This window comes from Prorops nasuta, unplaced genomic scaffold (genome assembly GCF_024137725.1).
Source record: "Prorops nasuta isolate Cenicafe-Biocafe unplaced genomic scaffold, Cenicafe_Pnas_1.2 PNAS00009, whole genome shotgun sequence".
NCBI lineage: Eukaryota > Metazoa > Arthropoda > Insecta > Hymenoptera > Bethylidae > Prorops > Prorops nasuta.
This window is the reverse complement of record NW_027116806.1, coordinates 5,516,559-5,530,464: the sequence shown is the minus strand read 5'-3', so window position 1 is coordinate 5,530,464 and position 13,906 is coordinate 5,516,559. Positions and strand designations below refer to the sequence as shown.

The window sequence follows — 13,906 nt, the reverse complement described above, 5'->3', positions numbered from 1 at the left end:
TCATGACGCAAATCTCTTGATTTTCAATTATACCTTCTCAATGTCGGGTGAAATAATCGCGCGTAATATATTGCAAATAATTATCTAGAAAATAAATAAAAATATATATATATATATTATATATACCAATAAATCTTTCGGAGGACATTAGTGAAGGTTGCGTGGTTTATTAATTATATAGGACTTTGAATCGTGTATCGAAGCTCTTTGTCGAAATGAGGGAGTCATAGCTATTTTCGATTGTGGGAGGACAGAGATGAAGAAGGGGGTGGAGGAGGGGGGGGGAGGGATCGCATTGCGACGGGAACTTGTCGTATCCAGCGAAGCTAAAGACGCAAGGGGATTACACAGTAGCCTTCCTTTTATCAGTGCTATGAATGTCTGTTCAGCTACCACCGCGCCACTGGCCTTTTCGCAATATCGTCGATGGTAGGGCCGTTATTCTTTTTATCATTATGGCTTCTCCATTGGATACTCAAGAGAGAGAGAGAGAGAGAGAGAGAGAGAGAGATGAGAAGGTAGCGTGCGAAAAGGCCGCACTGATAATGAAAGACTCTCTTTCACGTTGTATCTCTTAAGCAAAACATTCGAAAACTTGATTGTTCCAACGAGGATGATGATCGTAGATTAAAGGTCGATTGGTCGGTGGGAGAAAAATGTCGAGATTTCTTGGCTTAATCAGATCGGAGGAGGCGTTGAATCGTAGGTGGTGTTTGGTACTCCTCCCTGCAACGCTTATAGGAATCTTTGCCCTTGGAATTCTGAAAAGCGGAAAGGCTATAGAAAATGTTATTTCCTGAAGAGAAGTTCGTTAAAAGGGCCGCGACCAGACGGCGTAAGGGCAGTGTGGCTGCAGGTTCCTTGCTTCATTAGAGGTAAAAACTTTCCTCTGCGTTAGAAGTTTGGAATATCAATGGTGTCTTTTTCTGTCTACGCAGGCTACAGCGCCACCTGCTGGGGGCATTACAAATAAATCCCAATTACAAAGAGCTCCCGCGTCCCGTCTCCGTTCGGTCTTTCAATCTCTTTGCTTCTCTCTCCCGCTGAATATCTTGACATTTATCTATAACGTTCCATTCTACAAACTTTCCTCGAGCGGTGAAACTCCTCTTATTCCGCTCCTCGTCGGATCGGTACAATAATCGCGTTTCTAAATTCTAACGCGTCTACGACACACGTATTACATATATATATATATATATATATATATAGATATGCGATAACTGTGTTCGATTGCCATATAATAATTCCTCGACGAGAGATTGGGTAAAAACGGCCTGCGGGGAAGAGCGCGAAGAATGAAATTGAGAGCCGGCGCATTAAATTCCTGCATTATGCTACATACATATAGTAACTATATACATTCATCCGAAGAAGTTTGGTAGACGGTGCTGTGCGCGGTGCGCGGTATATCTACTTATATAATTAGGTTTATTAAAGTAAATTCAATCTGCTGGAGGGCTAGCTTTCTCAGTAGGTGAGAGGCAAACTCAATATTACCATTCTTCGAGGCATCCATCCGCGGCAAACGTCGGAATCCACTTTGAATAAAGTCGTGCGCCCATAGTTTATGAGTCGGGATATCTGCTAGCCGAGGTTCCCTTCCCTGCAACTCTACAATATACAAGTATAGGTGGTATAGTACCTACTGGCATAATATGCCCAGAGGAGGGGCGAATTCCTACCGGATTCCGACATTTTATTAACTTCGCGCTAGCAGCAAGTTTTATTGCATCCCGCAGACCCCCGCCGCTCATCACATTCGAAACTTGTTGCGAGAATGGGTGCTGGTTGCATCGTCATTGCTTATTTGTAACCGTGCGGAAACTACCGGAAAGTCCCGAACTTGACTCTTCTTCTTCTTCTTCTTCTTCTCCGTTTCGTCACACCCCCGCGAGTGCTATCTACACACACACACATAGGGGATCCCATTTGTATCGGTCCCGCACACAAACCTCAAACCTCAAACAGATACACCGCGCTCATCGGGCAAAAGCCTTGGCAACTTTGCTTATTAGCTTTTTCGAACAGCCTGATTGTGTAATTTGGATTTTTGCACATTCGTTTATCCCAATTCTCCAATGTTCTGCAATGTGAATTTGTCTTCCTATACTATATAGATAGCAGACTGAATAGTGTATGTATATAGTATATACAATAGGTACCCTCGTCTCGTACCAGCAGCAATAATTAGTTTCACCAAACTAAGTCTGCAACTCCCAATGTGGTCAAATAAATTTGTAGTTGATTAGCCTTGCTTCTTGCCACCCCCTCCCCCTCCCATCCTATCAAGTTAAACAGATTAATTCGCTTTTTAGCTTATTGCTCGTCCGATGCTACCTGGTCCCCTCGTGTGCAATAAGATGCTACCACAAAAATCTCGTATCAGTGATGGGCTCTGGACGACAAATGGGCAACTATATGTTTCTGAAACGTTAATTTCTATATACTGGAACGTATAGTATATATATATATGTAGCTCTAATTTAAAAATTCTCTTGAATCCTGCTCAAATAAGTTAAAGAATCGAATTTAGGTTGGAATACCAGCAGGAATTAACATTCAGACGAGCGAAATAATTATCTTGTGGGAATTAAAATTCCAGCCTGGTACGGTACTCTCAAGTTTTCGGCCACAGCTGTCAAGACAGAGCGCCGCTTCTCTCCCTCGACGATGATAAATTACAGAAAATGTAAATGATTCGTAATACAGATTGTCTAATAAGCGAGAAGCGATCGCAAAAGATGCTGTCGCAGCAACCTGAACCATTTCTCTGTACTCTGCACTCTGGAAAACTGTTTCTGATTCAATACACTTGTTCTCACGTATTTTACGTCGCATTCGTGCAATCAGATTCATAAATAAATTTCGCAGAGATCTAAATTTCAGCAGACATGGTAAACATCAATCTATATCGATCTAAAAATGTAAGGTGTTTTGATCATCGCGCGAACCGTAGATGAAAGGATAAGAAATCTCATCTGGGAATACCTACTGGTGAAAGCATATATAGCCAGGGTCTTAGTATTGGCCCGCGCCATTTCCCAATGGCCCCGTCTTTTAATATTCATGCTTTTCGATTTTTTCTCTACATCTGCAGAAAGCTACACCCTGCAAGAGTGTATGAGTCCTGCTGTATGGCAGAGGACGAGAATGAAGAAAGCTGTAAATATTTAGAGGACAAATGTTGAAGACGCGAGGTGCCGATAAGACTGCAGGTTACTGCATGGTATTTAAAGAACGGGAAACTTAAGTAATGTTTACCGTATCCCGGCAAAACTAAAGAGCTAATAAAGAGAAATAGTTAGCCATTAGTTGCTCGAAAAGTAATTCCTCCTAAGCAGCATTTTCTACTTAACATCGAAGTTTCTATTTGGCTTCCTATACAAATAATTCTCTGTCCGTGAATGAGGAGCTATAGTATAGTATACTACTCTTCGACGATATGCCCAAACATTTTATATACGCTAGTAAATACCACTTTTTCCTTTTCCGATGCTTCCCTCCAGTAGAAACAAGACAAAATGATCAGACTCGCCTCTCTTATCCACTCTATTGATATGTATACACTGTATTCTATAATGGCATTAATAGTCTCTGGGGTATAAAAAATAATCTCGATTCTTCTGTTTTTCAGTTAGATCCATGATAGTAACAAAATGGTGGATCGTCAAAAGGCGCTCTTAATGATATTACTGGCTGTCCTGATCTCTGCCAATGATATTTTCGGTGAGTAACGATCACTATACCTTTGCTGCTTTACTCTATAAGAAGAATATCAATATACGATTTACACTCTCTGCACAAAAATTTGTAGTAAGGGATTAACGTAAAAAATAATTTTGCAAGTGTGTGTGTGCTTCGATCGATAAAAGGCCATCCGAAGAAATGACGAAGCAAGATTTTGGTATTATACCAACGTCTGCTGAATACTTATATATACATACATATATACTATATATATATAAGATCGGTAAGAAAACTGAAGACACGTGCAGCAGAATTTCAGGATGCTCAGCAAGTATAAATGTTGCTGGGCTAATGGTGCAGTCGACTGATTGCACGATTCAATTGGAAAAAGCTTGTGAATTTTCTGGCCCTGTGTGCATGAACACGTGTAGCATGATAGTGTACACTCTCCCCGAGCCTCCTCGTGTTTAATAAGTGGCACAGAATTTGACTCGAAAAAGCCAAGGGAAATTCGCGTATTTAACTATCGAGTTAAAATAGTATAACGCTGTTTGCCGGGTTAAACTAACGTTAAGCAATGTTCGACTAATGTTTAGGGAAAATTTTAGCGTAACACAGATGCGTGCTTTATCGAAATAGTATATTCTGTATAATGAGTTGGCGTAACTCGCGTTAGCTACAATTTTTGCTCAATCTAATGAAGAAGGATTGAACCATAAAACTGTTAATTAACTTATGGAAAATGTATAGCTGTTTAATACGGGAATGTTCGCTGACATAAATTTTAGCTTCTGCAAACGTTGCAACGTCATAAGAGTACTGAGGGGCCTGTAACTGGCGAAGTACAGTAAAGTAACTAAAGTGTCAAGTTTAGTAATAGCACGGTATGTATAGTAGAGCTTCCATGCAGTATAAGGTTCACTACGCCATGATACATAGACTACGTTATTTGAAGCGTGCTCTCGAAAAAATAGTACAGTATACCATGTATGGAGAGATATATACAGTGTATATACCTATATATATATATATATATATATATAGAAGAGACTTCAAACTGATGACCGTTTGTCTCAAGCGGCTCCACTTGCAAGAGACACAAAAGCTTTGCTAAGAAAATTTGTTAAAATTTTCCTTAATAGGACTATATAAAGGCAACAATTTACATTTAAATCGACTATTTAATACCGGTACGTGACTATGAAATATTTATCGCGCACAAATAAATGTTTCGTGAAAAATAAAATGGACTCGGTCGCTGGTTCAAAGTGGCGTGGGAGGAAATACCAAATGAAATTACGCGCGCCTAACGAAGGGTGAAACGTCAAGGAGTGGCTATTCACGTGGGAGAATTAATTAAATTGAAAGATTTTGAGTTGCTACTTATGTTAAATGCCCTTAAATTCAAAAGCTTCGACATATTTTAATCAATACGAATGCTTCCCTTTGACCTCCCAATCACAATTTTCTTTCGATACACTTTCCAATTGATATTACGTTAGATCTCTCGGTAATTATAAATTCTTAATTAAATTATTCTTTCGGTCTGCCTCCTTTTAAGAGCTATATAGCAATAACGGGCGCTGCAAGAGTTATCTCCTTGTTTTATTTATTAATTTTTGTTATTCTTCAAATTTGTTTGATGAGAGAGCCGAATAAAAAAGAAGGAAATGAAACAAATGTTTTTAGTGTGGCAGCTTTGGAGAAAGTATTGGTTTTTCAAGATGGTTCCTCGTTAGCGTATACAGAGGTGCTTACATTTGCACTTGATGCATCTGTATTTATGAATCCCGATGCATTTAACATGCGGGATACACTTGAACACGGATTTAAAGTCTCGAGGTCTCGTTTGTGTAGCCTCGCAGTCGGAAAGCTGTGCTGCCGACCAGTGTGCTTGGTCATGAGAAGAAATGAAATGAGTTCTTCCGAAACGTGAATCTTCCTGTTAAATGTTTCATCACCATACGCTTTTATAAAATATGAAGAAACCCCGAGAAATCTGATTTTATGCCAGTATTGATTTAAATCCCGGTAGCTTTGTTGTTATTTCATTAATGTTCATTAAGCATTCCCATATACAATATATACATATATATAGGTATATTCAGTATTTAACACAATTATACCGTCACGCTTGCCATCATTAATTGCATGCATGGCATTAAATTTATATCACGAAATTTCTTATTAAGTTTAACCAAATGACGTTCAGCGGTGGACGTTCGTTGTCATTTATGTACTGCATGTAATTGCATTTGTCGAAAACGTCGATGAATGGCCGATAAACGATGTCAATTTGTTAATGCGAAACCCCTCCAGTAAGTTTGACATTTCCTGTTTATTGAAAACTGTTATTCGCCTGGAATAAAGCGCGAAACAATATCATTTTATTATCGCAAATTGGGTCATTCTTTATTACGACACTTTATTGCGGGATCTTGGAGAGTGTTCCAGCAGTAATGGAACTATCTTTCAACATTCAAGTGTCGCGGTCCACTATTTGCCACTCGAATGCTAAAGCTACTTATAATTGCGATCGTTCAACTTATTCCATCCAGCCATTATCTTACCCAAGATGTATTTTTCAAATCGCTGTAAAGTTTCTTGCGCTCAATCCGCGCCGCAATGTAATTCGCCATACCATCTTCCGGATCCTTATTCTTTTGATCATCTCGATCCTAGACTCGTAAAGGATTTTCATGCAAAGCATCTGCTATTGCATAATGCAACATTTAACAAATAATTCACTTAATTATTCAGCAGAGTATATAGAATCTGTTCAATGTAAAGTCAAGAATTCTCCCTTATATATAATCTCTGGCATCCCATGTTTCGACTATCCCACGGCGATTGTCACTTCTGCTCATCTATTAGCAGCTACCTAACGGATAAATGTATACACTTCTTACAAAATAAATGCGGCTCAAAAGCTCCACTCTTCCCTCTCGCCTTATTCCTTCTGATCAATTCTGATCCTGAGCTTCGACTCTCGTCACACAATCACCCCTATCTCCGCCTCTCTTCCTCAGCTAATAATAATCTTTTCATTATTTGCATGAGACAAATTCATTCGAAACTTTTGCAATTGAGAGAAAAATCAAGCTTGACAGCTATTAAATACAATTTTAAATTCTAATTAATGAGCTAATTGATTATAAATTTTCGAGCAGTTAACAGTATTGCAATTGATTAATATTATTTATTAATTGTTATTATACCAGTATACGTATTTCCGTAATAACGATACAAATAATTAAGTTTTCAGATTATGAATATGACAAATTGTATATTATCACGGTACACGTTATACGACGCGTATTTAACAATAAATAAGATTTGCAGATTTAATTGCAGGAGAGTGTCGAGAGAAAACACGACTGTTCTTTAAATCTAGGTTACATACACGTGCTTGTTTTGTTCTATTCGGGTCTCACTGAGTTTTTGTCGAGGATCTTAGGCTCGCGTAATAAGGCATTTTCTGGGATATTCTGGGAAAGACATACAAGTGCATTAAGATCTTGCTCCGCAACCGACGAAACTTAGTAATGAATCGCTGTAACGACCCAGTTTTAAATTATCGATCGAACGAGCGAACGAGCAAGTGCAAAAGCGCGAAGGCAGTTTCGAAGTCAAGAAACCATAGAGAATGCGGTGGTACGCTTGATGGGCAGTAGCAAAAGTTAGATGAATACATTTTACAAGCCTATTCATCTCCGTCCGACCGACAGCGTTCATCCAGTTTTTGGTTCCTGGCTTGAAACAGCGTAATTCCTTTAGCGCGCGCGGGGGTCATACTTATTTCTTTTTCTTAAAACCCGCACAATAAGCGCGAGCCCTCGCAGACCTGTAGTTTTACGCATTTCTCACTTGGCCTTCCGTGTGCTTGCAGGCCACTCCTGAAAATTTCTCCATTTTTGGTCAAACTATCATGTGCATTCCTCACCACCGACGTTCCACGTTATATTCCACTTTTATATATTGCAGGTGGTGCATTTCAACCGGAAATTGCTGGACCCATCGAGAATCTGACAGTGGCTCTTGGAAGAGATGCACTTTTCACGTGTGTAGTCAATCACCTAGGGGGCTACAGGGTGAGTTATTTCAAGCATTCAATTATCGCTGTTGTAAATATCACGGATAGATGTACTTGCTACAATAGACAAGGCTATACATATGTATAATGTGTGAACAATTATTCAGTCTGCGGAGCCACAAAATGATTATATAATTGTTTAGCTGGTTTACAATACAGTCCGCTTTGCTTTGCTGTGCTCTGCTTCGCGCTACAATACTATCGTGTATTTCTGTACATCTACGTAGTAAGGAAGTATGTACGTACGACTAGAAAGGCGTCTATACGCGTGTGTTATATTCGTTCTATGCGTGTACCAACACAGACATAACGAGAATGTGTAAATGAACGGTATATACGTATACGTATATAGGAAAAAATCCCAGTCAAAATTACAAAAGCTACGATATATAACGCTGATAGTACGCATATGCACGAGCACACATTGTCGCTTTGGTGTGACTTTGTTGCTACATGCACGGAGCGAATAATAAATGCAGTAGATAGGCGTTTATAATAGCAATGAAACTGTGTAGTTAACGTGCTTGGTATACTATATACTTAGTTTATTTAACGTGCTCGCTATGCCTTTACATTTAACGCATTTAATATATATATATATATATATATATATATATATATATATATGCAGAACGTTCAACTGTCTAGAAAAAACTATACGCGAAAGTGGAAAGAAAAATGAAGGCCAGACGAGATTGTTGGCACTTGTATAATGATATACTGCATCCAGTAGTATAGATGTATTAGCGGGAATCCTGGCGTGACGCAAACTTGACGGAGCTGGTGGGATGAGAAGGGGGGGGGGGGAGGGGCAGGGCACGCGTTTATGCGCCCGCAAACGCGTATCATCTTCGTGTGTAGCATGTATTCCAAGCATTCTATACGGAAAATGCAAATAGCGCTGAAAGTTTGGCTAGAGAGATAGGTAAGGCAAGTTTCGCGAAAGATAGGAGAGGAGAGGAGATGCTGAAGAGGCCTTCAGCCTCTCCTAACACACGGCATCCGCTGTCGGCTTGGGGAAATTGCGAGGAGGATCCGCGTAGTCTGAGCGATTTCCAGTTCCGGCGCAGCGAGCTATCGCGTCGCGCCAATGTCGACAGGTCTCTTTATTGTCTCTTTATACCACTATATGTATCGGTTTATGTCTGCTTATTCCACTTGTACACATTTAGTATCTCTATTTGCTTTTCACTCCTCTGCCGCAGGTGGGCTGGGTGAAGGTCGACACCAAGGCAATTCAGGCCATCCACGAGAGCGTGATAACGCAAAACAAGCGTATCTCTGTGTCGCACAGTGATCACAGTACTTGGCACCTGAAAATCAAAGGCGTCCAGCCGGAAGACGAGGGACTCTACATGTGCCAAATCAACACCGATCCTATGAAAAGCCAAGTAATAATGTTATATACATATATATATATATATATATATATATAGTATATACCTACATGTTTTATTTTCTTAACACGTGCGAAACTTTTAATCGATCCAGACGTATGTACACGAACGAGTAGTAGTGTTTCTAGTATAAGCACGGCTCAGGAGAGTTTGGCCAGTCGGCGCATTAGTGCGCTTATACTACTGTACGGGTCGCGTCGAGGTAAGCCGGAACTCAGTTGTCGAAATAGAGTGGCCAGGACTCCCTCCCTGGGTTTTCGTTAAATCGCTTTTAAAAATCTGATCTTTCATCGCTCTAAGCGCAGATGCCTAATATTGAGTCCTTTCAACAATTTAATCTCTGTGGAATTGTCACGTTTCTCTGTATAATTGATGTGCGGGGGACCCAGTCCGTTGAGAGTAGAGAGGAACGTCATTAATTTAGGTTAAATACAATTTGCGGCGGTATTACTATCCACGTGTCTCTATGCTTCATTTGAAAGAGTTGACAATATGTATAATATATAAATAGTATGTGTATAATGTATAGCTAAAATATGGAGCTATTAATTAGCCCAGGAACTGGCGACATTTTTCCAATGTGATTTTATAAAATTAGCAAACTACAAACATTACGATGTACGGTCTTGTACAGTGTGGAAATTTGAGTCTCACACTCGTAGATGCTTAATATTATTAATGTTAAAATTATTTTAAACATTAAGAAAAAAAAACTAAAAGAAGCAGGTTTTAAAAAATTCTATTAATTGACAATTTTCATAGTCATGATTAAATGATGAAGTGTTAAATTAGGGAACGAAGGATACTTTTTTATTATGAACGTTAGATTCTATTTTTTAAAAATACAGCTTTGGATAGAAATTGTTAAACTAACAAAATATTCGAAAAGTCATACATTAAATGGAACACAATTGATCTAATTTAAGTTGTTATAAGTGGTTCGTAATCGCCTTTTATATCATCCGCATCTACCAACTCTTTTTTATTTTTTGTGATTGCATATATCAAATTTTCTATCATATATAAATATAGAAATTTTTAACAATACGTTTAATATAAGAAAAATTACTCTCAACCATAACTTAATAATCATCAGCAACAAATAAAATTGATTATCAAACGTGATACGAATGATCAAATCACAAAAAACGATGATAAAAATGCATTCGCCAATTGATTTTCAATCAAAAACAAGCGAATTAAATATTGCCCTTCATTCTCTAAAATACTGCTGCTATTTATCCTTCTTATTCAATATTACACGAATTTCCAAGATTGTAAGAAACGCTTATCAAGTCGCAGACTAGACAGAGAATTTTTTCCGTATCAACCAAGACCTCAATTTTTAAATGTTTTCATACTTTATAAAATTATTTTACTCGGTTTAAAAAATACGTCTTGCACAAGCGAGACAGCTTTGGCCGAATTCCGCGCGCCAATAGTTATAATCGATTTTTCAGACTCGTAAGAGATAAGCTCATTGAGATATAAAATTTGTAATCTTGTTTTCCTCGAGATATATGAATCTCTCTTGTTGATTTACAGTTATTATTTCCAATCTTTATAAAATCAAATTTTTCATTATATTTCAACCCTTGCAAAACAGACTGATAAACTAGAGGGGTCTGCTAATACCATTCTCCTATATTTAGTAAAATGATACACTTACAATAAAATAGGTTAAATGTTTATAACACCAGTGCTTTTCTATATATTTTCAATTGACATTTACACAAACGTTCCTAAGAATGAACAATAAGTGTAAGGCTTACATTCTCCCACTAAACACAATCGAGTGCTGTACGTGATATTCGCATGTCCCTAATCTTATAAAATCGCATTGAGAAAAATGTCGTCAGTTTCCGTACTAATATACATTTAGTACAAGGGATAGAATGCTGCTGCTGGAGCACAAGGAAGAACGCACAGTGAAGATCTTTATTGAATTAGAGATACTACCTATCTTTGTGGGTGTATGTGCACAGGGCTCTTTGATTAAGCATTTCAGATATACTTTCAGTATCAGGCTGCACAGTCAAGGTATCTTTCACCTTCCGTTTCTTTCTGCAGGTTAACTCAGAGATCTAATTTCTCGACGTTTCAGATTGAATTCGCTTCGGCTAGAGAGTAGTAGCTCGCGAGTCTTCGCAGGACGGATTCGGAACGAACGAAAGTCCGTCTTACGGTAATCTTAAATAGTGCAAGACTCTAAGTAATGAACACCCTACCGTAAGAAACAGCATCGAATGCCTTGGTCAATCGACGAAAAACCATCTCAACTTGCTTCCACCTGTGCACTTTGAATCCAAGTTTTATTCATTTCTATACGAGATCATATATATTTCAAACATATACAATCGATCGTCTCTCGTATATATATATATATAATTATCCAAATCAATAAAATGTACATTAAAAAATGAAAAAATCCAAAATAAATACGTCGATATGAAAGCTGACTCGAGGGTTCGATTTAATCCTAAGAATAATTAAATATTACATATACATATATATATATATATATATATAAATTTAAACACACACCATGGACACTGCAGAAGATATGATTAAAATTCCAAATGTTGCAATGAGAAATAAAATCATTACGGTTGAACGTTGAGTTAAGTCTAAGAGGGAGGGGGGGAGGACTGTTGGTTAAATTCCTCATGGTGTACCGTGCATCATTTGAAAGCCGTGTTAATGAGATTTATGTGTGCAGTCTAGCAGACTACGCAGACTGAGACGCAGCAGACGCAGACGCAGACGCGGCGCGCGGACGTGCGGAAAATGTGTTCGACGAGGCAGTCGTGCCAATTCGAGCTCGGATATTCCGATGTAGTTATGCAAGTTTGCCGAGGATTTCCAGGTATTAGCAGCACTGCGCTCATATATATATACTGACAGTTTTATCAAGAGACACAGTCGACGCTTGAGCTCGAGTCCTGACGCGACGGTCAATTTTCCGAGTGTCGCTATATACACATGCATGACACACACACACACACACACACACATGTCTTTATCGAAGACCAACCTCGACTCGCTCTGTACATGTGTATATATTCCCAATAGCATTAATTAATTAATGAGCACGCTATTAAGGAAGGAATATTGAAACGAGGCTTGCCTCGTCCTATATATATAGTCGAGCTACGTAATCGAAACACGTTAAAAGCTGGAAGGTTCGCCGTTAGCGGAGAATTAGCTGCGCGAACAACAAAAGAGAGGCTTGTGTGTCGGCAAGTTTGTCCCAGCAACGCGGCAGCAGCAAAAGATAAATGCGCCTCCTCAGCTGACATGAGTTTGCTCCCGCATTCGTTGGGGAGGGACTGTCTGAACTCTGAAGCAGTTCGGCGCCTTGCGAGACAACTCGGTTATAACGATTGAAGTTTCGTCGTCCCGTGGATTACATCCTCGCGTAATTACACGGGTGCAAGGCTACGCGCGAACGCACATCAGGGCGCAGCCGGCGCGGCGGCGTCTCGGCGTCGACCCAACGAGGAAGAAACACGACCAGATATCTGCTGTTCCTGGATTAACGGAAGAGCCGCAATCTCTTATTTATAACCCAAATATCCACTATACGGAAACCACCACCTCTAAAGAAAACGTTTACCTCGCTAAATGGCCCATGATAATTCCCATATTTACGATTTCACCCTTATATTATACACGCATATATATATAGATAGTTTTCGACAAAGAGGCTAAGCCGCCAGACTTAATCCGCGCAACCGTGCAATTGTGTGAAAAACTCTTACTAAGTGAGATTTAGAGTTTTCACCTCGAGAGTTACTAATACTCCATATTATATACCAACTGAGAACCCTGCTTCGTGAAACTTGGCAGCAACTTGGCGTCGCTCTATCGTCTATACAATTATATCTCAACGTACACTCCTGTACTTGGTTTATTTATTATCACTGGAACTCTATTCAGAAATTGCTGAAACAATGGAGGAAGATTTCATAATAATTCTAATTTTCTTTCTGAAATTTCATCAATAACATTATACAAGGAAATTCTGTTTCACTGTTCACCCAAGCACCGTGTTTTTCTTCGTTTCAGGTAGGATTGCTGAAAATAGTGGTTCCACCTGACTTTATACCGGAAGACACGTCGGGCGATATTATGGTAACCGAGGGTGGACAGGTACAATAATTACTTTGCAGCTCGAAGACTCTGTAAAATAATAGTCACGTCCTGGTTAATTTAGAGTAATCGCACACGTACGAATAGGAATAAAGTAAATGATTAAGATCGTTTCGCTCGAAGATTGGTTTACTGGAAAATTTTCAAATTAATCGTACGTGCATGTGTGTGTGTGTGAAATTCATAGACAGGCGTGTTGTAAAAATATAGAGCTCCGACGGGGCCCTGGACTGTTAGAAATTTATTCTTTCCCCTCATGGCAAGACAATATGTAATCTGGGATTTTTTCAATATAAGGCGCTTGCTTAGTGGGAAGGGTGAGTGTTTGGTCCTTATTAACTTTGTTTTCATAACACGTGCAGGTGAAGTTAACGTGCCGAGCAAGAGGCATTCCTCAGCCTCGCGTCTCTTGGCGCAGAGAAGATGGGAGGAACATTACAATTCGGGAGTCATCTGCTGGAAATGCACAGAACCAGAAACCTCACGGTACGATTTACTCCAAATGACATTCTTACCTTTCCGGAAACAACGAACCATATGCTTTACGCTAAATTATCATTGATATTTCATTCTA

General features: G+C 39.1%; 1 protein-coding gene across 1 annotated transcript in view; it reads left to right on the top strand.

Annotated features, from left to right (window-relative positions):
* LOC136776110 (lachesin-like) overlaps positions 1–13,906 on the top strand; it is a 29,217-nt gene that overhangs the window by 9,294 nt on the left and 6,017 nt on the right. The window contains exons 2-6 of the mRNA XM_066731479.1: positions 3,638–3,729; positions 7,675–7,781; positions 8,989–9,174; positions 13,249–13,332; positions 13,695–13,818. Coding sequence (XP_066587576.1) covers positions 3,660–3,729; positions 7,675–7,781; positions 8,989–9,174; positions 13,249–13,332; positions 13,695–13,818 — 571 coding nt within the window. The 5' untranslated portion in view covers positions 3,638–3,659. The remainder of the gene's footprint in view (positions 1–3,637; positions 3,730–7,674; positions 7,782–8,988; positions 9,175–13,248; positions 13,333–13,694; positions 13,819–13,906) is intronic.